Raw genomic sequence first — 25475 nt, 5'->3', positions numbered from 1 at the left:
TCCTAGCAGGTTTTCAAGCAACGTACATTTTTAATACAATGGTCTTGAACCCATCCATCCATCCATCTATTTTCTTCCACTTTATCCGGAGTCGGGTCGCAGGGGCAGCAGCTCAAGCAAAGCCACCCAGACCTCCAGATCCACACACACCTCGCCCAGCTCCTCCGGGGGAACCCCAAGGCGTTCCCAAGCCAGCCGAGAGATGTAGTCCCTCCAGCGTGTCCTGGGTCTTCCCCGGGGCCGCCTCCCAGTGGGACGTGCCCGGAACACCTCTCCAGCGAGGCGTCCAGGGGGCATCCGGAAAAGATGCCCGAGCCACCTCAACTGACTCCTTTCGACGTGGAGGAGCAGCGGCTCGACTCAGAGCTCCTCCCGAGTGACCGAGCTCCTCCCGAGTGACCGAGCTCCTCCCGAGTGACCGAGCTCCTCCCGAGTGACCGAGCTCCTCCGAGTGACCAAGCTCCTCACCCTATCTCTAAAGGGAGCGCCCAGCCACCCTGCGGAGGAAACTCATCTCGGTCGCTTGTACTCGCGATCTCGTTCTTTCGGTCATGAGCCAAATCTCATGACCATAGGTGAGGATCGGAACGTAGATCGATCGGTAAATCGAGAGCTTTGCCCCCCTACTCAGCTCTCTCTTCACCACGACGGTCTGATACAGCGACCGCATCACTGCAGATGCTGCACCGATCCGTCTATCAATCTCACGCTCCATCCGTCCCTCACTCGTGAACAAGACCCCGATGGTCTTGAACCTAGAATAGAAAATTCTTTGTTTTTGGTAAGAAGACAGATAATTATAACTTGAACTCTTAGACAAAATGTGAACATGAGAACAAACAAGATTTGAAAAATTTATGAAAAACTCAACTTTCATCGTCTACCGGTATTATGGTATGTCAAAGCTACACATAGGCCTACCTTGCTCGGCCTACTCATTACCCGTGGTTATCTGTTCGCTTTTGCAAGTGTGTTTCAACTTTAGTTCAACCTGTTCAGTGTTCTGCAGTAAACACTCTTCTTTCACCAGCCGATTCACTCATAATCTACAAATTCAGATAAAATCCATGGACCAAATGTGACTGTTCTAGGAGGGCCTTGGAGTTTCTTCACATTGGCTGTGGGCTGTGGTGGGCACACTTCCGATAATCCGATAACAGATAATTATCGAAGATAATGTTTTCAGTATCGGATTATCTTTTTAGATAACTTTAAAAACCATTATCGGACCAATTATCTTCCGATTAATTTTTTATCCGATAACTTTTAAACCGATAAACAAAATAAACAAAGCTGAACAGCGACAAGCATTTTTAAAATTAGTTCAGCACCCACCTGTTAAAAGTTTTGTAACAGATGCATAATTATAACCTTTGCAAACAGAAGAGAACTGCTTGTATAAAAAGCACATCAATCCTCTGCAAACAAAGGAAAAACAGCCCCCAAAGGAAAAAGAAAAAAAAAAAACATTTCCTTTAACACCATACCGATATGCCCGCAATATGACCTAAGTCATCCAGAGGCATACATTTTTAACTTATGGTTCAAATTTTAACCAAACTAACTTTGGACAAGTTATTTAAAATTACTGTCATGTCTGAAGTTTCATGAAGTAAAAATATCAGAAATATGTTTTAGTTTAAAGTAATGTGCTAATTTTTAAGGTTTTGTGAGCACATGCTCTGCCCCGCAGTACATTTTGGGTAGGATGATGTAATCTCAGTACGTCACGACAGGACAAATGCATTTCAGACACTCTGTTCAGGCTCCACGGACAACAGCATTAAACTCTAGTGCCTAAAACTCTCTTGAATATATTCTCTGCATTTATAGACGTTGATTTTTTTAATTGCGTTTGTTAAATTCCACGCATTTTAAATGTGAGCACACAGGGATTATCTAGAATTTGTTTTGAAAGCCTCTACTGCCATCTAGCATCTACTGGCCAGTAGTGTTCATGGCAGTGTCTGGGAACCAGTAGATGGGAGTATTCTATTTATTTTGACCCCGGTTATGTCAGATGATTGTCAAATCAACTATTTTGCTTTTCAAATGGCTTTTTTTTTTTTTTTTTACAAATGAAGTTTAAAAACAAAACTCCAAAATAAAATAATAATAATAATAACATTATTACAAGACAGCTCTGCAGTGTTTGCACAGGCACAGTGCGAATGGTTGGATGCTGCTTGTAGCTTTCAGCAGCAGGATAACCTCACAACAGCCGACCACAATAATATATCAAACAGGTTTGATTCTCATTCGACCATACGATCAGCGATCAGGAGGTGGTCGTCAGATGTTGACCGCAGCTTGATACTCCATGAACACTACACGATGCAGGACGCACGATTAACCTGAAACTTGGTCCAAAAAAATCCTGCATAAAAAATCATCTCGCACACTGTAAAGCACGTTTTACAACATCAAATGAATGTTGTAAAGAGAGAATGTGGAGAGAATGTGCGCAAACATGCGCACATTCTCTCCACATGCAAAAAATTTTGCGATGACACTTCCAGGGATCCGTAAAAATGCCTGTTTTTACAAATAAAAAAATGGAATATTTTACAAAAGCACATTTAAACACCAACACACGACAGACGTCACATTAACGTGTTGGTTTACATAATGAATGACTGAACCAATGAGTGTTTAGCAGAGGCACGTTTACCCAGAATCCTTTGCAATCTGTCTCTGTTACAAAACGTCATTATTCAACATTAAAAGATATATGTTATATTTTAACTTTGTACAAATGACAGAATTGACATTAATGGAGTTATTCTATCGGTATTAATGTTATTTATTGGGGAGGTGATGGTCTAGTGGTTAAGGTGTTGGGCTTGAGACCAGAAGATCATGGGTTCAAATCCCCGCCTGACTGGAAAAATCACTAAGGGCCCTTGGGCAAGGCCTTTAATCCCCTATTGCTCCCGGTGTGTAGTGAGCGCCTTGTATGGCAGCACCCTGACATCGGGGTGAATGTGAGGCATAACTGTAAAGTGCTTTGAGCGTCTGATGCAGATGGAAAAGCGCTATATAAATGCAGTCCATTTACCATTTAACACCATAACTCAATGTAAGTAAGTTCCTTCGGCTGCTCCCTTGTTTGCATGCGGGGTCGCCACAGCAAATCCAAGGTGGATCTGCATGTTGAATTGGCACAGGTTTTACGCCGGATGCCCTTCCTGATGCAACTCCACATTACATGGAGAAATGTGGCAGGGGTGGGATTTGAACCGGGAACCTTCTACACTGAAACCAAGTGCACTAACCACATGGCCACCACCCCTGCACAACACCATAACTCAATATGACTTTATTTTTCAAGACCTCCGCATGACCGGAGGTTTGTCATTGATAGAGAGCTGGCTTTACGGCTGCTCTCAGGGTGCCTCTGTGTTGGGAGGGCTGTAATAAACAAGAGCTTCCAGCAGGGGCCGAATGTTGAAAGAAAAAAGTGTGGTCTCGTCTGGGTCTCGGGGTGCCTCTGTGCTCGTAGCGCTGTAGTAAACAAGAGCTTCCAGCAGGGGCAGACTGTTGAAAGAAAAAAGTGTGGTCTTATTGGTTGGGTCTGTTGTTATTTTTAATATTATTAGAAGCTATTAAATTTGTTTTACTAGTAGTTGTAAATGTGCCAGAGATAATATTGGAATTTATCTGTTATCGGTTATCTGTAACTTCCGATACATTTTTGGGCGGTTTATTGTTTTATCTTTATCGAAGATAACTTTTCAGTTATCTGATTATCTGTTATCGAAGTTAATTTTTTGGTTATCTGTGCCCACCACTGGCTGTGGGTCTATTGAAAATGTTGTCTTTCTCAGTTGGCCAATAGAAATATTTACCACATCTGTACATGCCACTGACTTGATAATGCCCACCAACAATCTTTGTTACCTCACCAGGAAATTCTTTTCCATCATAAATAACTATACACCAGTCACCAACCACCAAGACAGATATGTCTGTTGCTGCACTTGTAGATGGAATTGGTATATGTACAATCATTTCATCCACTTGTGGTTCAGAGGCCAGTGCATGTTCTAACAAGGTAATCTTGCCACCATCTGCACAATAAGCTATGTGCCATTTTCTGAATGCCAGGGAAAGATTCAGAATCCTTCCAACACACAACACCCTTAATCTTTTCATCAATTTCTGCCTGCGAGACATGAAAAACTGCTGTCTTATCCATTAGCCGACTCGCTGTTGAGGCAAAGTCCTCAAATGACTGCACTACAGTTCTGGGTACCTTCTTACTCATTACCTCCTGCCTGACAAGAGACTTTGCCCTGCCACCTACCCCATCGACCACCCCTTTCCCTTGACTAGTGGCAAAATACTTCCAACAAAATTTGCATTTGTATTTGGCAGTGAGGACCTGAAGGAGCTTCATCGTGAACTTGTTTTTAAATTCTGAGGATGGACTATCAGTCCAAATTATTTCCTCTTTCACATTTTCTGTTTCATTGTCACTACTCACAGGAGTAGTTCATGGCAAAGTCCATCTGGAGTAGTTGAACACAGTGGCGGCTGGCCCATAGCGGGCGCTCGGGCGCTGCCCTCCTAGATGTGGAGGGGAAAAGTCATAATATATATATATATTTAAAAAGTATTATCAATGTCAGTTTTACTTAATAGTATGTGCCTACATGTAATATGAATGATTAAAACAACTCTTCCTCCAACTGAATCTCATTCAACAGTACATTTCCACCGACAGAAGCAGAGAACGTATCATTCCTCGTCTTGGGCGGTCATTCAAAGCGCTCTTGAAGTGCAGCGAAATAACCAATTGTATGTAGTTGCTAGGTAAAATTAATAAATATTTGGCAAATCAACATTGCCAAAATTCATGGCTTTGGGGCGCTGGAATTTTAGCCCTTGCTACAAAAATGCGGGAAAGTTAGATTGCTAGTCAGTGATATACGTGACGCTGCAGCTGCTGCTGTCAGTCAGTCAGGCAGGAAGAGATGATGGTGACGATGACTTTGGGTTATATTTATTTATTTTTATTTTGTCTCTGTGTGTTTTGCTGGAGTAAGTTGAAGAACTCTTCGGAGGTTTAAAACGGGACAAAACTAATCAAATCAATGACACCAAAGTTTGGCGGGGGATCCTTTTGGAGGCGCATGGAGGTGCGCACATCAGATCTTTCTCGTGGTTTAATGACAATTGCACATCCCAGTTGGAGGAGAGACGTTTGTCTGACTCGTTATAAACCGTGTCAGGCTTCATTCACACTGTCAGCGCGCACACGTCACGGAGGCTGCTGATCTGCGCTCTTTACTGCGGGGTGGAAAGGAGCGCATCCACCTCTGCCAGCTGCGGACTGACTCTTCTGGATCCACTTCAGCTCAGGTGAGCTGACGAGCTGCTCGGATTTATTCCCGAATGTTGCTCCTGGTGTGGAAACGAGGATGAAAATTTAAGATAAAACGAATGAGTGATGTTTTTTGTTTGTTTTAGGGGGTCAAAGCTGTGATCTTTATTGGGACAGCAGACTAGTTATAATGGTAATAGGGGAGGCCGGGGCTGTTTGTAACAGTGTTCAAAGCTGCAGCCATGCTGGTATTTTGATTTCACTTTACATGTTATGAGGATGAGTTCACAGAAGTGAAATATTCTTTGGAGTATTCCATACTCTAAAACAAATGATTTGCTCAGTTTAAAAACAAAACCCTAAAATAGCAATTTGCATGTTTTTTAAAGAAATTCTAACTCAGCCACTGAGTTCACACAAGACACATAGTCAGACAAACCCAAGTTTAGTAACGCATTAAGTGGTTTTGTATACTTAATTTGCTTTGTCCTCTACACTGTTAATTAATTTTAAGCAATTTAATTTAAAGGTTTTGGTGTTATTAGTTAGTCAAGTTATTTAAGTTTTTCAAGCTTGTTTAGTTTCTCTCTCTCTCTCTGTCTCTCTCTCTCCCTCTCTCTCTGTGGTGTGAACATTGTAGTATGTACATAATATTATTTTGTCAATTGAAGAATTTTCCCATATTTTGAAAGAGTGTAAATTTGCTGATATTTTCTATTTTGTTAAGGGGGTGTCATTGTGAACTCCAGGATCTGTTTGTCTGAAGATAATGGCAGTGCAGTACAATTTGGTGTACTATGTGTGTAATTGGTGTCAAATGGTGAAATGTTCTTTGCTCAAGAACTTGAGTGTTGTATTTGATACTGTTCCTTTCCAAAGTAGAAATGGGGCCTAATATAGCTGTAAATGGTTAACTTGATCTGTAAAACTGCTGATTTTGAGAAGGACATGAAATGATTATTGTGGAATCATAGTAATTTTCCAACTGTTCACTTGAAAGCCTGTACTGTATAAGGCAAGGGAATCTATTGGCACAGCAGCCCCACCAAGACTGTTTTTCACCAGCCGCCACTGGTTGAGCATCAGAATTTTGCTGGTCGAGACGAAATTGCTCTGCCTGAATTCTTTTTATGTTTATATGACAGAGTTTCACCAAAATTTTCTTTCACTATATCCAACAACTCTCCAGCACACCCCTCATTTGTTACACATCTCAACTGCTTCAAGTCTCCTTTTCCTTTCTCCCGCTCTTGCCAAGTAACATGTGCTGCCAGATCAAGAGTGGTGCTCAGTCTGACCCCATTGGCACATTCAGGACACTCATTCTGCCAACACTTTGAATTCAGAGTGGGGTCACACAAAACAGAATCCTGAATCATGCATTACTGTAGCCTGTAGCCTGAGTATAAAATTCTCATGAATCCTACATCTACACTGGTCTGCTGGAGTCTCGTGTAAAAGCAAGACATTTTTAGGGTGCAGGGAGCAGAATTTTGAAAGTCCAATTAGAAGTTCAGGATGCAGTTCTTAAAATACAGCATGGGCCTCTCGTAGGTATAGAGTCAAGTAATATTTCCGCATCTTTATTGTTTCACCATCTACCCACGACCATTTCATCCTTCATCCCTGGCATTGTGTACACAATGTTAGGATCAGTATAGACATTTTTCACAGCTTCAGCAGTCTCACTGGAGAGGGCTTTTGATCCTCGAATCTGCTTCGTCATCTTAGTCTCTAGTTGGATACAATCCTTTCAGCCACTCCGGCCATGACAGCAGCTTTTTTTCTTGGGGAATAGGGCAATTGGCAAATGACTTTGGATACCGCTTTTCTAAGGGACTGGGGTCTCCGGTACTGCTTATATATATCATCACCTTTAGGTGTTTCAGGCATGTCAGCAGGAGTTTGCTGCATAGCCTTCTTTTTCCTGCGATACTCCCCTCTTTCTCTCGGTCTCTTTTTTTCTAGCCTCTTGTTTTTCCTCTTCTGTTACATTTTGGTTCTTTGCAACTCCATATTCTGCTATTCTTTTTCGTTCTACTTCTTTATACTCTGGATCATCACAATGTAGGCAATCTTTATACTTCTTACAACGCTGTGCATTTCATGTCTTGGCAATTCACCGGTTTTGTCAGCGACTTCTGGCTCCATAGTGCACAGAGTCTGAATGACCTGAAACATAAATAATGTTTCACTTTCTCTGTTCATTACCATAACTGTACGTGAATAATAAATCATACCAATTCTCATGACTGTTTTATCTTTAAATTAAATCAGCTCTAAGGGCATTCTTCAAATGTGAAGATCAGAGACTTGTGTAAATGTTAGACTCCCCAGCAGAGTGGTCCAGCTCACACCCCCAGTGCACTGCAGGAACCGATATTGGGAAAATTATTTTCTACTTCCAACCCCTATCATGCTTCATACAAATAATGGAACATCATTCATGTAGACTACATGTAGTCTTGTACATACTTGGACACCACTTCCCTCTTCAGAAGCCTCATGTCATAAAGAAGACAAAGATCTTATGAAGATTCATTACAACGTCTTTATTTCAGCTTCTATTGCTTTTAATTATATTAAAAAATCTTAATTTACCTTGTTATAGATGTTGAAATTGCTAAGAAAAATTGGGAAAATTGAAGCCCTTGATCACAGACTTCAAAGATACAGCCAAACACTTTGATCTTCTCTCAGTGGAATTTTCCTCCTGTCAGTGCCATCTATTGTGTCAAATAAGGACTAATTAAAGTGAGACCTCTTTTGTTTAGCTTGAATTGGTGAGAAACTGCTTCTGCAAAGACTTGAAAATCCATAACTGAGTGTGACGTGTCGTACGGGACATCTTTTAAAAGCTTATTATACAATAACTAATTAAAATAATTAACTAAGGCTATGCCAAATGAATAGTTATTAGCCAAAGTTAGAGAATCTGTAGTTGTAAGCTTTGGTCTTGAAAAATGAGATGTGGGGAATTTTTTTTTACCTTTCTGTATATCGTACAGGACATGACCCCAAATCCCCCATTGAATATGACAATTTCTGCAAAATGCAGTGAAGTCACATGATCAGGGGGTGGGGTGGATATAGCCAGTGCCCTCCCCTATTGACTAATAACAATGAAAAAGCTGCAGCAATTAAGTGTTAAAAATGTGGGACAAAAAGTTACAATATTCTTATTTTTCAGAATTTGAGAAACATTCGAAATTCTGTGATTTTGCCCCAAAATATTCAATTCCTGGTGACTGGCAGGAAAAAATCTATTTGGTCTTTGAAGCTTAAGTATTTAAGCACACAATGCATCAGTCATTTTTGAGTAAATTTTAAATCTATTTTTTTTTTACCTTCTCATGTGAAATCGCCCTAAAGCAGGTGAGAACTCTGAACTTTAATAGCTGTTATTTTCCAAAGGTATGTATTTGTTCAATCTTGAGCTTAATGTAGTGTTCAAGCACAAAACATGACTGATGAGGAGAAAAAAAGGATGACTTCATCACACTAAAATGAACTGGAGTTAGAATAAAAATACAAGCTGCTGATTTTTGTTATTTTTCAAAGTTAATATAAGCTGCAGCTATATGTTTTATTCATTTCAAAGTGAGTTACCTCTTATTTTATTCTGATTTATTTATACAAAAAAATTGGGGAGTCAAACCAGCCTGCATTGTTCTGTTCAGTTTATATCAAAGTTTGCCTGCACAAGTCTGTGTATTTTTTCCTTCTTTATAAGAGTTTGGTGTTTGCATTTGCTACACAAAGTTTTAAAACACAATAAAATGTTCACACTTTTCTTTATAGCAGTTCTGTAATTTCAGAAATGTAAAAGAAACAACCACAAATCAGAAAACGTTGGGACTATATGTAAAATGAAGATTAAAAATAAAAATGTTGCACTATTCCCAGCTTCTGCACTCACAGAAGCCAAACGTTCTTCCAGAGTTGTGTCTTGGTGGCTTCCCTCACTTGTCTCCTTCCAGCATGGACATTTAGTTTTTGAGAACTGCCTACCTGACACAGATTTACTATAAAAGTACCACACTGTCTGATGATTCCTTGATTAACATGATAATGAACAATGGACATTTGTTTTTAGTCAAATGACATGAAAAGTAATGTGCAAATTTTTTTTAAAATTTGTTGGATTCATTGATATCAACATTTCAACCAGGAAAAAGACACAGTAAATCATTATGTTTATAATAAACACAACAGAAGATGATGCACAATGACTGCAGTGTGTCTGTTAATTAGGATGTGACATAAGCCTCATGATGAAATCATTTTTAAAATTTTGTCACTTCAACATTTAATTACATCCTCACTGACTATGTGATTCTTTTTAATGTTTCAATCAGGACAGAGTAATTACTAAAATATGAATTTGACTATTCTAGTGATTGTGAATGCTTTGAAACTGTGCACAATAGGGGCGGGGCTTCTTTGAAAGTGGCTTAAAAAAAGTTTTTGGGCCCTTGGAATTTCATGCATTTTAATTTGTTTGTGCCCTTTCAAATACAAAAAGTAAATCAGGCTTCTCAATATAAAAATTTCTAAAATTATCTCCCTTAAACTCAAACTCAAAGCAAATCTCTACAATTTCATGTAAATTAATTAAAAATATAAGATGATGGGTTGCATAAGTAATGGGCCCCTTTGGTATGACACCTAATAATCAGGTTTATTGACAGTTTTTTCAGACAAGTTAGGGGGTGGAAACATGAACATTTTCAAGTCACTAAATATGTCTTGGACTTTATTTACATCAGTTATGAAGAAATACAAACAGTATGGCACTCTGTGGTAAATGTGGAGTAGACAGTTCTCAAAAAATGAGTGACTGTGCAAGAAAGAGTGAGGAAAGCCACCAAGACACCCCAGAAGACTTTATAGGCTGTGACTGCAGAAAATGTACATAGTGCATGTTTTGCATTTTGTATCACCAGCTGTTCAGCTTCATGATGAAGTGGTACAGAGGAGGATTTTCTTAAAAAGAAGACCTGAAAATTTAGCAACAAATTGCCAGAAGGTACATCTGAGATAAACCTAGCCTAGATTTGATCTGTTTTGGTGAAAGAGAATGCTTCTCTGCTCTACTCTACTATGAAGCTAAGACTGATGATGCAAAAGCTGACGTTTTTTAGACAGAAGCTCAAGGTTTTTTTTTTTTAGCCATGCTAATTCTCTCCAGAAGCATTTACTGGGAAAAAAAAAGTCTCAAGGACCTAAATGACATGGTGAGATGGCGAAGAGCTTTGCTCCTTCATGTCTGTAGCATATACAACCCCTGGCAATAATTATGGAATCACCGGCTTCGGAGGATGTTCATTCGGTTGTTTAATTTTGTAGAAAAAAAGCAGATCAGACATGACACAAAACTAAAGTCATTTCAAATGGCAACTATCTGGCTTTAAGAAACACTGTAAGAAATCAGGAAAAAAATTGTGGCAGTCAGTAATGGTTACTTTTTTAGACCAAGCAAAGGGATAAAATTATTTAATTTAGTGAGTCCACTAAATTCTGAGGAATAAATTATGGAATCACCCTGTAAATTTTCATCCCCAAAACTAACACCTGCATCAAATCAGATGTGCTCGTTAGTCTGCATCTAAAAAGGAGTGATCACACCTTGGAGAGCTGTTGCACCAAGTGGACTGACATGAATCATGGCTCCAACACGAGAGATGTCAATTGAAACAAAGGAGAGGATTATCAAACTCTTAAAAGAGAGTAAATCATCACGCAATGTTGCAAAAGATGTTGGTTGTTCACAGTCAGCTGTGTCTAAACTCTGGACCAAATACAAACAACATGGGAAGGTTGTTAAAGGCAAACATACTGGTAGACCAAGGAATACATCAAAGCATCAAGACAGAAAACTTAAAGCAATATGTCTCAAAAATTGAAAATGCACAACAAAACAAATGAGGAACGAATGGGAGGAAACAAGGTTACAATGGGTTAAGCAATCGTGGACTGTGGATGAAAGTCATATTCAGTGATGAATCTCGAATCTGCATTGGGCAAGGTGATGATGCTGGAACTTTTGTTTGGTGCCGTTCCAATGAGATTTATAAAGATGACTGCCTGAAGAGAACATGTAAATTTCATTGATGATATGGGGCTGCATGTCAGGTAAAGGCACTGGGGAGATGGCTGTCATTACATCATCAATAAATGCACACGTTTACGTTGATATTTTGGACACTTTTCTTATCCCAACAATTGAAAGGATGTTTGGGGATGATGAAATCATTTTTCAAGATGATAATGCATCTTGCCATAGAGCAAAAACTGTGAAAACATTCCTTGCAAAAAGACACATACATGGCCTGCAAATAGTCCGGATCTTAATCCAATTGAAAATCTTTGGTGGAAGTTGAAGAAAATGGTCCATGACAAGGCTCCAACCTGCAAAACTAATCTGGCAACAGCAATCAGAGAAAGTTGGAGCCAGACTGATGAAGAGTACTGTTTGTCACTCATTAAGTCCATGCCTCAGAGACTGCAAGCTGTTATAAAAGCCAGAGGTGGTGCAACAAAATACTAGTGATGCGTTGGAGCATTCTTTTGTTTTTCATGATTCCATAATTTTTTCCTCAGAATTGAGTGATTCCATATTTTTTTCCCTCTGCTTGGTCTAAAAAGTAACCGTTACTGACTGCCACAATTTTTTTTTCCTGATTTCTTATAGTGTTTCTTAAAGCCAGAAAGTTGCCATTTGAAATTACTTTAGTTTTGTGTCATGTCTGTGATCTGCTTTTTTTCTACAAAATTAAAGAACTGAATGAACATCCTCCGAGGCCGGTGATTCCATAATTTTTGCCAGGGGTTGTACATATTATGGCATGTTCAATACATTTATTCATTTTACCTTTTTCATTCCACGAACTGCTGATTTTGAAAGGCCACAATGTAAAAAAATAGTACACTGACCTATCAAACCTATATAGTTTGGGGAGGTAATACCATAAATCAACAAAGATTATTTTTTTGGGAGTCAGCAATCAATAAGCCAAATGTCTTTGTATGATTATGCAAAGTATTCATTCTGTACCTTTGTGGGTTTGCTGCTGCCTTTCTCTGATGTGGGTTGATGAACAGCCTGCCTACGTGGTGCACGGTCTTTAGCCTCACAGTTCAACAGGAACTTCTCAAACAGATTAGTGGAGCCAGCGGCATCCTTCGGTCCCACTACCTCCTCTTTGCACAACTCTTCATCCTTGACCTTGGTAGTGGTAGCTGCTGTGATAGAGGATGTGGAGGAGGATGAGGAGGAAGTGGGAGCTTTGACAGGCCCAGAACTGCTCTCCTGCCCTTTGACCTTGGATTTTTTTTGAAGGGTGGAACCGTCACTGGAGTCTGATGAGTGCGGCGCAGTGTCTTCCTTGCTCTTAGAACTGAGACTCTTTACTTTTTGGAAATTGCTGTCTTTCTGTTGACCACTGGAATTGTCTGTCTTTTTGCCCTTTTTGTCATAGATTAGGTCCTTAATACCCTGCAGTTTCACTTCCCATTTCCCCTTCTTTTGTTTGGACTTTTCATCCAATCGCGCCTTCTCAGTATTCTTTGTTACAGTGTCCGTTGCAGAAGCAATATCCATTTTGGTCTCTGATGGGCCATCACTCAGGTCATCCTCGAGAGGAGCAGCAGCCTCATCTTCAGATGTTTCAATCCTTTGATCTCTTATTTTCTTTTTCTTCTCATCATATCCCTTTTCTTTCTTTTTCTTCCCCTCGTCTTTTCGTTTGTCCTTTTTGTGCTTTTTAATAGGAACAGGCTCCTCATCGTCATCTTCTGATTCTCCGATTCGTTTTGTAAATTCAGACTTCTCCCTAGGTGTTGGGTCTCTCTCTTCGTCGTCGTCCGTCTCTGGAGCAGGTAAAGGCCTGAGTTCATCTTTACGCTTGTCTTTCTTTTTCTTTTTCTTCTCTTTTGAAGGAGGGTCCTCTTCACGGATCTTTTTCTTTTTCTTCTTTTTGATAGGAGCCTCAGTTGGACGGTCTTTGTCATCGCTCTCCGAGTCAGCATCAAACACGTCACTCTTTGTGGGTAACAGTTTCTAGTAAAACAAAGAAAAGCAATATTAATTAAAATGAAAACATCTATTCAAATGTGCATCCAGAATGTTTTCATAGCACTTCACTCTTTCCACATTTTTTAATGTTACAGCCTTATTCCAAAATGGATTAAATTCATTTTTCCCCTTCAAAATTCTACTTACAGCACCTCATAATGACAAGAAAAATGTTTTTTTTTGCAAATTTATTAATAAAATAAAAAACTAGGAAATCACATGTACATAAGCATTTGCACCCTTTGCTCAACTTAATTCTTTCACCAGAACATCAAATCTAGGCTTGCATCTCAGATGTACCTTCTGGCAAATTGTAGCTGAATTTTCAGGTCTTCTTTTTAAGAAAATCCTCCTCTATACTACTTCATCATGAAGCTGTATAAATGGTGATACAAAATATCCTCATATGAAAGCAACAATACTGATAATAATAACATTAAAACAAACAGCTCTGGTATCGGAATAGTATCGGCAGATATCAAAATTCAGGTATCAAGATTGGATCAAAAGTGCAATCAGTGCATCCCTAATAATTACTATTATTAAGAACAAACTTTTCAGTACATAAGTCACACCTGTAAGTTGCAGCCCCCCCCCCCCCCCCCAGTAACTTATACTCTGAAAAATATGGTACATTTAATACTTACATTAATGTTAACTGAGCTAAATATTTATAGAGAAAAATGAGTAATAAAAAAAGATCCAAACCATAGCTTTTGTGACAGCCCTACTACATAAAAAAAAAAAACCAACAACTCCAAGTTAACAAGCACCTAGTTTAATTAACTGCTGTCATTTTTTCCTTTATCTACTGAACAGAGTACATGATATACTGAAATAAAGTGTTTGGTGAGAATTTCCGAGTTATTATCTTCTTTCTTAACCCTATTGTCATGTTCATTTGTCAGGAACAGCAATGGTATTCCCGGGTCAGTTTGACCCGGTGTATGTATGTTTAATTATCCAAAAGATGTCTGAAACCAAAAAATCTTAACAAGCAGTGTGAATATTTCATTACTAACTATCCTATCAATATTTAGTGCAATGGTGTGCCTTTCCTCTAACAGGTAATGGTTCAATAAGAATAATTCACTAGTTTTTCATAACAACAACAACAACAAAAAAACATGTTCAAACTTTTTTAAATGTTTCACTTTATTACTTTTGAAAGATCAACATATAAAACATAATAGTTTTACATAACATTGAAACCCAACATTTAAATTTTGTTTTACATACTTGCATAGGTTGTCATCCATAAATTAACAAAATCGCAATACAACAAACAAGCAATCACAATATGAACGTGTGTGTTTGTGTACATCTACACAGCACACGAGTGACATGTCACCACACTGTGCTTTGTGCAAATGAATTTTGCGCATTTTGCACAGGTCATGGTTGTCTTGACATCGTCAGATGGCCTGCAGACCTGGCACCTCTTCCTCTTCTTTTTTCTTGCAGCAGCAACCTAGAAACAAGTGGACCATGATTACTTTACTATGGTGTGTTTTTGCTGATACCAAGACACACAACACACTCTCATATACTCACACACACACACACACACACACACACACACACACACACACACACACACACACACACACACACACACACACACACACACACACACTTACTCACCTCATGCACTGGTGTAGTACTTGGTGCAGTCCTCTCCTGAATCTCCCTCACTGCGGCTGCAGCGGCTGGGGTCCTTGGCAGGTGCTGCCTCCGTTGGATGTGCGGTGTCACAAGCGCCTTCCCCAGCTCCTCGACAAAGATGTGCCTCTTGTACAGCTTTGACACATTCCAGTCAGGAAAGATCTCAGTCCAGATGACAAATGCATTGTAGGCCGATACATCCATCATGTCATAAAAGATGACCAATAGCCAGCGCACAGTCATTTGTTTGGTGCTGTAGGACCCTCAAGGATGATGTTTGGTTTCTGGCCCTCTCTTGTGCTGATTTCAGCATTTTTGTGCAGAGTGCTCATGAGCACAACAGTTTTTTCCCTTTTTGGGGCAGTAAGACACCAGGGCTCTGGTGTCTGTGAAGGCAAACATGGAAGATTGAGGGGCCCTGTCCTTGATTACCAGCAGCTCAGCCGGGAGTTCAGACCTGTTCTTTCGGACAGTTCCAACCATTGTGAGCTTTCTCTTTAGAAGCTCCTGAGCCAAATTGTAGCTTATAAAAAATTGTCACAGGTTATGTTGTGCCCCCTGAGACCCTGTGCCATGTCGAGCATGAACCTTGTGCCCTGATTCTTCTCTGAGGCTCCTCCAACCGGGTTTCTAGTGTAAACCTGCATGTTCAATGCATAGCTGGTGTTTGCATCACATGCTGCCAAGATTTTTATCTCATAATCAGCTTGTTTGGAAGGCATGTATTGGCTAAATGGGCAGCGACCTCTGTATGCCACCAGCCCTTCATCCACTGTGATATTAGGACCTTGGTTACAGAGTAGTGAATGTTGCTCTACCCACTTGTCCCTCACTGTCCTAATAGCTGCCAGCTTGTCTCTCTCCCATCTACCAGCCCTTGTCTCTCGATTATCAAATCGGATTACTCTGGAGAAAATGTGAAAACCAGAGACAATGTGGCTCGAAATATTGCCCTGGCTGTCTCTGCATCCCAAAGACTGGCTGTCGTTCCTTCGACTTATAGACCCCAGCCAGGATGAGAAGCCCCAAATATGCATCTAAATGTGTTTTGTCCAGCTCCTTCCACTTCTCCCCAAAAACACACCTGCCTTCTCAATTAGTCATTTCCAGACTGAGTTTCTGGATTGAATCTGGCATGACCAGCTCAAAAGCTGACTTGATGTCAGTCACACGACTCAATGCCACCCTAGTGGGCCCTGGCACTGTCTTTAATAGGTTTTCTGCAGACAGTTTTGCTTGACGCATATTTGGGGATGAAGACCACTGTATTTCACCATTTTTCACCAAATGTTCACCAGAGAATTAACGACAATTGGATTGTGGAATTGCATTTTGTAACTATGTATTGCAATTCTGTTTCTCAAATGTGTGTGTGTGTTTGATGTAACTATTTTGCTTTTGTGCTGCCGTCTTGGCCACATCATTCTTGAAAAAGAGGTTTTAATCTCAATGAGTTTTTTCTACCTGGTTAAATAAAGGTATATATAAATGGTTCAAAATGAGAATCAATTGAGTCAGAATTTAGCTCAAGATAGTCTTTGTCTTCAGACACATCCTCTATTTCACTGTCATGAACAAAGGTGACTTCCAGAACCTCCTGGACTGTCATGCTTTTGCTTCTCCTGCTCATTTTGTAAAACTCTGCCTGACAGTGTAATGGCTCAGTCACACGGCACACGACGATTCCTGAACAAAGGGAAAAAGTAAAAAAAAAGTCACAATTTGTTGAGAAAAGGTGGACGAAAGAGCTTTATCACCGAACAGCCTGCAAAGCAAGAGTGCAAAACGGGCAAAAGAGGAACTTAACAAAACTGAAGCTAACGATCTCAGCGCTTTAAATGAAACGCACCTGGAGCCACAGCTGGAGCACTGTGTGCCTGCATCTCTGAGTTCCAGGACTCGGTGCTTCGTTCCTTGTCCAGAACAAAAGAGGGATCATCTCCATCATCAGAATCCACAGTCTGACGACACGCTGCGTCTTGCTCCAATAAAAAAAATAAAAAAAAAACTGGTGTGCTGTGGTCACTGCTGTACCACTGTATTATGTTCTAAGCCATATATTGATTTATAACAGAAAATGGTCAAAAGGGGGAAAAAATATAAGTGTAAAAATGATTGAATACATCAGAGCAGTAAACTGAACAGTCCGTGTGAACGCACATTGACTCATGTGGTTATTTCCACCAGCTGCAGCTGATCCACAACCTGAATTCTGCATTCCAGTACAGTCGGAAATTACACAATTTATTGTTGTTTCAAATACAGCAGTTGCTTGTGGCAAAATAATTAATTGTATCCACACAAAAGATGAATTCTGGGCTATATAAGGTGCCTGAGCCCATTGAAGCTGACCCCCCACCCAGATAAAAAAATCCAAGCAAACAGGCTGACTTTGCCCTGTAATTTCCGACGGTACATGAACGCAGCAGCAGCCTCAGCACTCACAAACCGGCTTCTGCAGGGTGTGAAACATTCAGCCGCCTGAACGAAGTCAAACTAAACAATAACGTTACAAAAACTAAAACAATTTAAAAATGTCAAGAACGAGAGCAAAACGTAACACGGACGAATTGAGGTTTTCGTTGCCCTTCGTTCAAATTTTTCAACGGTTTAAAAATCCTGATCAAGCGCCAGCTGCAGGAACGAAGCTGCGCGAAGGTTAAACGATGCCAAGGAAAATCAACGAAAGTCCAGATTTCTTGTTTCGTTTGGGCTTCGTTGCCGTTCGTTAAGTGCCATGTGACTGGGCCATAATGTTGGTAGGACTCCCTTGCAGAGAATCTTTATATGTTTTGCCCCTCCCCAGGCTGAGTGTCCACTGAATGTGGGTGGAGTTTTCCTGCAAGAACATAAATGGTTCCGGTCAAAAGTCATAACATCTGAACCCGTGTGTGTGTGTGTGTGTGTGTGAGACTGGGGTGAAATATGTTTTACAGTTGTAAAGAAAGAAATAGTCTGACATTTCTGACACTCTTTTATCCTCCAGTTTGACTACTGGGTCAAATTGACCCAAACAGTATCGATGTGATATAAACATGCAGGGGGTGGTAGCAAATACAGTATGTGAGATGAACCATTTTTATATTATATGTTGATTACACTAATTAAGGCAAGCAGAAGAAGTTTCACACTGAAGAAATACTTAACTATTTTTCCTAGATGTTCAAACTTTAAAAGTGGTCAATTTGACCCGGAACATAAGTGGAGGGTTAAGTAATCTGTTAGACTAAAACAGCAAATGTGTGTATGCACATGTGGCATAAACAAGGCACTCCAAGACACACCGTTTATGTTACACCATTGTGTAAAATGTGACATTCTCTTTGTCTCACCGTGCTGCTCTTTTTGGCCTCTGCTTCTTTCTTGGCCTTGGCTTCAGTCCAGTTCTTCTTAAAGGCTAAGAGGACTTCACGACAGTCCTCCAAATGGGCCTCTGGTTCCCAAGTGTCATCATCAGAGCAGTAATTCTTCCAACGGACTCTGTAGAGCACTTCACCCTGAACACAGAGAGAAGATATCAAGTTAGAGAATCATTTCTGAACTGAACAGACTCGGTGACTCTGTGTTCCAGCCGTGTTTAAAATGAACTGAGGGCACTTCTGTGCATGAAATTCCTTAAACACTGCAGGTACCAAAATGCATGCAATGCAGGATAGTCATTTTTTTCCCTTTTTCTTAATTTATTAATTAATTAATTTTTCTTAATTTATAAAATGTGAACAAATGAAAGCAAAATGAAGCACAAGTGTTTACTTTTGATGCTGATATCTACCCACCCAGTTAAACTGCATTAGGGAGCATGTACGCGCAGTGTTCAGCAGTGAGAGTTTGGCGTCCGGGTTTATTGTTTTAATACTTGTTTTAAGTGTCTCTATGTGTTTTATGTCTCCCTCGTGAACGCCTACCGTTGTGGAAAGGCTCACTCTGCTGCTAACTGAAATGGATCTGCTTTATTCTGCCGCCTTGTGGCTTTTATTTTATACCCTGCTTGTGAGTCATGTCACCGGAGCTGTCAATCCGACAGGGACACGTCACATCTACTCCAAAGACGTGTTGATGCAGCTGAACTGTGTCAGTCTGAATCGCGTGATAGATGTCACATTACCAGAGTTCATCCTGGGGGATTTTAATCACCTGGATTTCAACAAAAGTGATTCATCATGGAAGAAGAGGAGAAAGAGGGGTAAATGAGGTGGTGTTAGACTGCGTTTGCGTAAACAGCAGCTCATTGGGATCGATATGCCCTCCGTGATTATGGGAATTGTCTAGTCCTTGAGAAATAAAGTGGATGAACTACAGGGAAACGTCCACTTCCAAAGGATTTTAGGGACTCTCGTGTCATGGTCTTTATGGAGACGTGGCTTACTGAGCAAGACCAAGACACTGACCTGCTCTCCACCTCATTAAGCTGCAGCTGGAGCAGTCCTCTGTGATTCTGGAAGCAATTAGAGGTGTTTTCAACAGCCAACTCTGAGAAGAAATGATTAATCCGCTATGAAATAATTATTTTATATACTCAGTGTCTAGCACACAATGCATGGGATCCAGTGAAACAAAGCATGGCGTCCAGCTGGGAACACAGCGGGTGGGATCGTCACGACGATGTGCATGCAAGTGCGCAGATCAAAGTTGTGCAAGTGCCAGGGCACCTTAAGAAGCATGCCAGCACACTTGATAACACAATAATTAATGATCAATCAGTCCAAGTTGTAAACCTATAAATACCTTGGGACTACAAACTTTGAGGCAAACTGAGGCGGTATGCAGGAAGGGGCACCAGCATTTGTTCTGCCTTAGGAAGCTGTCCGACTTCCACATCAGCCAAATCATGTTAACACTTTTATCGTGCTTTTATTGAATCTCTTATCCTTTGGTGGCGTGGTTTGGCTGTCTGACACTGAAGGACATGAACAGACAAATCATTAAATTGTCAATTCAGCTGATTGGTGAGTCGTAGCTGAGCATAGAATTCCCGTACGCCAAATAGCTACAGCGGCTATCCAGCTATCCGGCTATCCAGGTGATGACTCCCACCCTCTAGCTAACAAATTCCAGCTCCTACCTTCTGGTTGTAGGGTCAGAGTGGCAAAGTGTAGCACAAAACGCTACAGGAGCAGCTTTATTCCAGCTGCAACTGTCCACTTGAATAAATCTTAGCAGAGTTCGCACTTATCAAAATTTTTTCTGGACCTGTGAGGAATATCCGAGTGGACACTATTCGAGAAATTAAGCTTGTTTTTGGTGAAAAGTTTAACGGCTGATGAGAGATTATGTGGTGTTTCTGTCGGTGTAAGGACTTCCCACGCAGCGGGACGTCGTGCAGCGCTTCCAGGCGCCGTCGGCCTGTTTCGACCTGAAAACATCCTAATTTAAGGCTTAATTCACCCAGGACATCGTGAGAGAACAGAGAAGATTCAGAAGAGGCCGGCATGAGGACTTTATGTGGACATTCCACTGTTTAAGGACATTTTGTAATGAAAGACGTGCGCGCAAATTCGCCGAGTTGTTTCCGTGACGACTCGGCGAATCTGTGTGCGCCGCGACAGGAAAAACACCTCCATATTGAAAACCATTTGTAAAATTCAGGCGGCTTTTGATGGCTTTCAACAAGTGAGTAACTGAGAAATTGTTTAACAGCTTGGGCATGTTCCAACTTGCCCATTAAGGTTTCCAACAGAGGTGTTTTTCCTGTCGCGACCCCCCGCGGTCGGGTCCAGCCCGACATGCGACTCTGCCCGCACGTTCTTTCATTACAAAATGTCCGTTAACAATGGAATGTCCGAATAAACTCCTCATGCCGACTTCTTCTGAAAGTTCTCTGTTCTCTGACGACTTCCTGGGTCAACAGAGCCTGAAATGTGGAAGTTTTCAACTTGAAACGGCGAGACGCTGCTGCCTCGAAGCGCAGATCGCCATCAGGCGCCGTGGGCCGTCCTTACGGCGACACTACCAGACCAAAATCTCTCATCAGCTGTTAAAATTTTTACCGAAAACCAGCTGAATTTATCAAATGGTGTCCACTCAGTTGTGCCTTACAGTTTTGAAAAAAATTTGATCAAACAAAGCAACAGTCTCTGAGCCATTCCTAAACAATGAAAAAAATCGACGAGAGGGTGGGCCACTCCTCACTCAAAGACTGCCCACAGGCGAATGACGTAACCGACAGGCGTGAAAAAACTCTCGCATGCCCACGAGGGTTCAAGCATGTCTGATGTAATCACACGTGATTCAAATCCATATGGTTTTTGAAAAGAATAATAAGGTCAGATACTTTTCTAATAGACCTTGTACAAGGCCAATAGTGCCCGTAGTTAAAGAATCACCCTTGCATTTTTGGCAAAGATGTATCTGTCTTTCACTGTTGTCTATGTGGAATTAATTACCTACTCATTCTGTGTCACTCAGGGTGCAAGTGCACCCACTTTTTTACCTCCACCAATGAAGTTGGATGAGGTTATGTTTTGACCCACGTTTGTTTGTTTGTGAACAGCCTGGAGCCCACACTTTTTTATGACTTGTTTTTTTTTTTTTACTTAAGATTCATATAATAGGGTGATTCTTAGACTATGGGCACTTATTATGTCCTTTGATCATATTGTATGAAAAACAGAAAAAAGGGGAAATTTCACACTTTTGCAGTTATCTTTACAATTAAAGTGTGTTAAGAAATTTGTTCTAGTAGTCTATGATGACTTTTTCACCTTTTTTCAGCATCATTATATGCAAATATTGCCGTTTTGTGCTTGTCCCACACCCAGACTTTTGATCTTCAATGATAATAATGAATGGTAAAAAAACATTTTTTCTAATGTTTTAAAATATCTCAATAAAATAACAGTAAAATAATCAAAACATAATTGGGGTATTCAATGTCATACAACTGTTGTGATTTTTTTTAAACAAAATGTACAACCCCTGGCAAAAATTATGGAATCACCGGCCTCGGAGGATGTTCATTCAGTTGTTTAATTTTGTAGAAAAAAAGCAGATCACAGACATGACACAAAACTTAAGTCAATTCAAATGGCAACTTTCTGGCTTTAAGAAACACTATAAGAAATCAGGAAAAAAAGATTGTGGCAGTCAGTAACGGTTACTTTTTTAGACCAAGCAGAGGGAAAAAAAAAAATACGGAATCACTCAATTCTGAGGAAAAAATTATGGAATCATGAAAAACAAAAGAACGCTCCAACACATCACTAGTATTTTGTTGCACCACCTCTGGCTTTTATAACAGCTTGCAGTCTCTGAGGCATGGACTTAATGAGTGACAAACAGTACTCTTCATCAATCTGGCTCCAACTTTCTCTGATTGCTGTTGCCAGATCAGCTTTGCAGGTTGGAGCCTTGTCATGGACCATTTTCTTCAACTTCCACCAAAGATTTTCAATTGGATTAAGATCCGGACTATTTGCAGGCCATGACATTGACCCTATGTGTCTTTTTGCAAGGAACGTTTTCACAGTTTTTGCTCTATGGCAAGATGCATTATCATCTTGAAAAATGATTTCATCATCCCCAAACATCCTTTCAATTGATGGGATAAGAAAAGTGTCCAAAATATCAACATAAACTTGTTCATTTATTGATGATGTAATGACAGCCATCTCCCCAGTGCCTTTACCTGACATGCAGCCCCATATCATCAATGACTGTGGAAATTTACATGTTCTCTTCAGGCAGTCATCTTTATAAATCTCATTGGAATGGCACCAAACAAAAGTTCCAGCATCATCACCTTGCCCAATGCAGATTTGAGATTCATCACTGAATATGACTTTCATCCAGTCATTCACAGTCCATGATTGCTTTTCCATAGCTCATTGTAACCTTGTTTTTTCTGTTTAGGTGTTAATGATGGCTTTCGTTTAGCTTTTCTGTATGTAAATCCCATTTCCTTTAGGCGGTTTCTTACAGTTCGGTCACAGACGTTGACTCCAGTTTCCTCCCATTCGTTCCTCATTTGTTTTGTTGTGCATTTTCGATTTTTGAGACATAATGCTTTAAGTTTTCTGTCTTGACGCTTTGATGTCTTCCTTGGTCTACCAGTATGTTTGCCTTTAACAACCTTCCCATGTTGTTTGTATTTGGTCCAGAGTTTAGACACAGCTGACTGTGAACAACCAACATCTTTTGCAACATTGCATGATGATTTACCCTCTTTTAAGAGTTTGATAATCCTCTCCTTTGTTTCAATTCACATCTCTCGTGTTGGAGCCATGATGTATGTCAGTCCACTTGGTGCAACAGCTCTCCAAGGTGTGATCACTCCTTTTTAGATGCAGACTAATGAGCAGATCTGATTTGATGCAGGTGTTAGTTTTGGGGATGAATATTTACAGGGTGATTCCATAATTTTTTCCTCAGAATTGAGTGAGTCCATATTTTTTTTTTCTCTCTGCTTGGCCAAAAAAGGAACCGTTACTGACTGCCACAATTTTTTTCTTGATTTCTTATAGTGTTTTTTAAAGCTAGAAAGTTGCCATTTGAAATGACTTTAGTTTTGTGTCATGTCTGTGATCTGCTTTTTTTCTACAAAATTAAACAACTGAATGAACATCCTCCGAGGCCGGTGATTCCATAATTTTTGCCAGGGTTGTAGTTGTCCCACACTATTGCTGTAATTTCCACCACAACACTGTAATGTCCCTTTAAACAGTTTGTATGAAAGATTGTTTGGGTAGTTTCTATGGAGATAAACAGTGACATCAGAGCACATGTATATAGTGCCAAATCACAACAAACAGTTGCCCCAAGGCGCTTTATATTGTAAGGCAATGGTGTGGTGGAAATTACATTTACAAGGCCAATAGTGCCCGTAGTTAAAGAATCACCCAATAATAGACAAGAACTGATTAAATTTTGAAGGTCATAGGTCAAAGGACAAATCAGGAAAAATCCCCATCTTTAACATTGAATGAATTTTCAAAAATCCATAATTTTGTCAAAAACGAACAATTTTATTTCATATGTGAGTGCATTATGTATCCTTTATTGACTGACAAGGTCGATAAGGATCATAATCATAAGTTGTCAAGAGATAGCTAAAACATCTGGCACTGTGATACACCTGAAATGCATAATGGCTCCCACAGGTGGGAAAAGTTCAACTAAATGCATAGATGTCAGAGATGTTCCCAGCCATGAGGAGACCTGCGGCTTTAACACTGTTTTCTTGAACATCGGCGATGAATACCAGTGCTGCATGGGCAGGTGACACAAATGATGTTTTAGAGGTGTGGTTCCCAACCCTGGTCCATAACCTCCACATTTTCCATCTCTCAGTGCTCTGCTGCAAGCTGATTATTTCCCCCCTCAGTCAGTCAAGCGCGAGGGGGGCTTGTAAGGTTCAACCACTATTGATGAATTAAAAGCAATTTATTAGAATAATTCAGTTCATCTGTATGAAGTAATAAGACAAAAAAAAGCTTGCAAGTTGAACACTGCTATATAAACCTGTTTTTTGCATGTGAATAATGTCAAATACTGTTAAAGACATGCTTTACAGGTGGCGGTTCATCATGCAGTAGACGGTGGCTGTGCTGCTTGCTGCTGCTTGGTACCGGCCCAGGCTTTGTGTTCTCAGGGTGCAGGACTACTTTGTGTCCCTAGAGTGAATAAGAAGTCTGTGGGTCATAGAGCTTTCTCTTATCGTGCCCCTGTTCTGTGGAATGATCTCCCTGCATCAATAAAACAGTCAGATTCTGTAGAGGCTTTCAAGTCCAGACTTAAGACGCACTTATTTTCCCTTTCGTATGGCTAGCATACTGGCATAGTATGGTTCTATGCTTTTTACTCTTTTAATTCATTTTATTTGTAAACTGAGCGTGCCGCGGCCTCAACTTTACCAAAATTCTGGGTCTTTTAGTGAAGCTTAGGGCAAGTGGCCAGCGATCACCTTAGTATTGCCTGTTTTTCTTGTTGTTTAATGCTGGCAAATTATACTGTATTTCTTTTCTTTCTGATGCCTGATTGTTTTTTTCTCTCTGATTAAGGTGCAGCTCCATCCAGAGAAGGGTGTGGTATTTATGCTGGAGACTCTCCTGTCCTGTGCACCAACAGCATTTCCTGTATATTCGTTTTGTGAGTTGCTCTGTAATTGGTGTCTGTAGCATGGCCCAAGCAGAGGGTCACCCCTTTGAGTCTGGTCTGCTTAAGGTTTGTTCCTCAGAGGGAGTTTTTCCTTACCACTGTTGCTCTGGGGGTTAGTAAGGTTAGACCTTACTCGCATGAAGCACCTTGAGGCAACTCTGTTGTGATTTGGCGCTATATAAATGTAAATAAATAAATAAAACAATACAGTTTCATACTGTTTGTATTACCGACTGAGGTAAGTGAAGTCCAACATATATTCAGTGACTTGGAAATGATCATGTATTCATCCTCTGACTTTATGAAGAACACTGG

General features: G+C 40.3%; 1 protein-coding gene across 1 annotated transcript in view; it reads right to left on the bottom strand.

Moving 5' to 3' along the window:
* Positions 1-25475, bottom strand: part of mphosph8 (M-phase phosphoprotein 8) — a 109688-nt gene that overhangs the window by 83332 nt on the left and 881 nt on the right. Inside the window, exons 2-3 of the mRNA XM_034187269.1 lie at positions 18401-18565; positions 12384-13388 (exon numbers count right to left, since the gene is read on the bottom strand). Of these exons, the coding sequence (XP_034043160.1) occupies positions 12384-13388; positions 18401-18565 (1170 nt within the window). The remainder of the gene's footprint in view (positions 1-12383; positions 13389-18400; positions 18566-25475) is intronic.

The sequence above is a fragment of the Thalassophryne amazonica genome, chromosome 14, assembly GCF_902500255.1.
Source record: "Thalassophryne amazonica chromosome 14, fThaAma1.1, whole genome shotgun sequence".
NCBI lineage: Eukaryota > Metazoa > Chordata > Actinopteri > Batrachoidiformes > Batrachoididae > Thalassophryne > Thalassophryne amazonica.
This window is presented reverse-complemented; position numbering and strand designations above follow the sequence as displayed.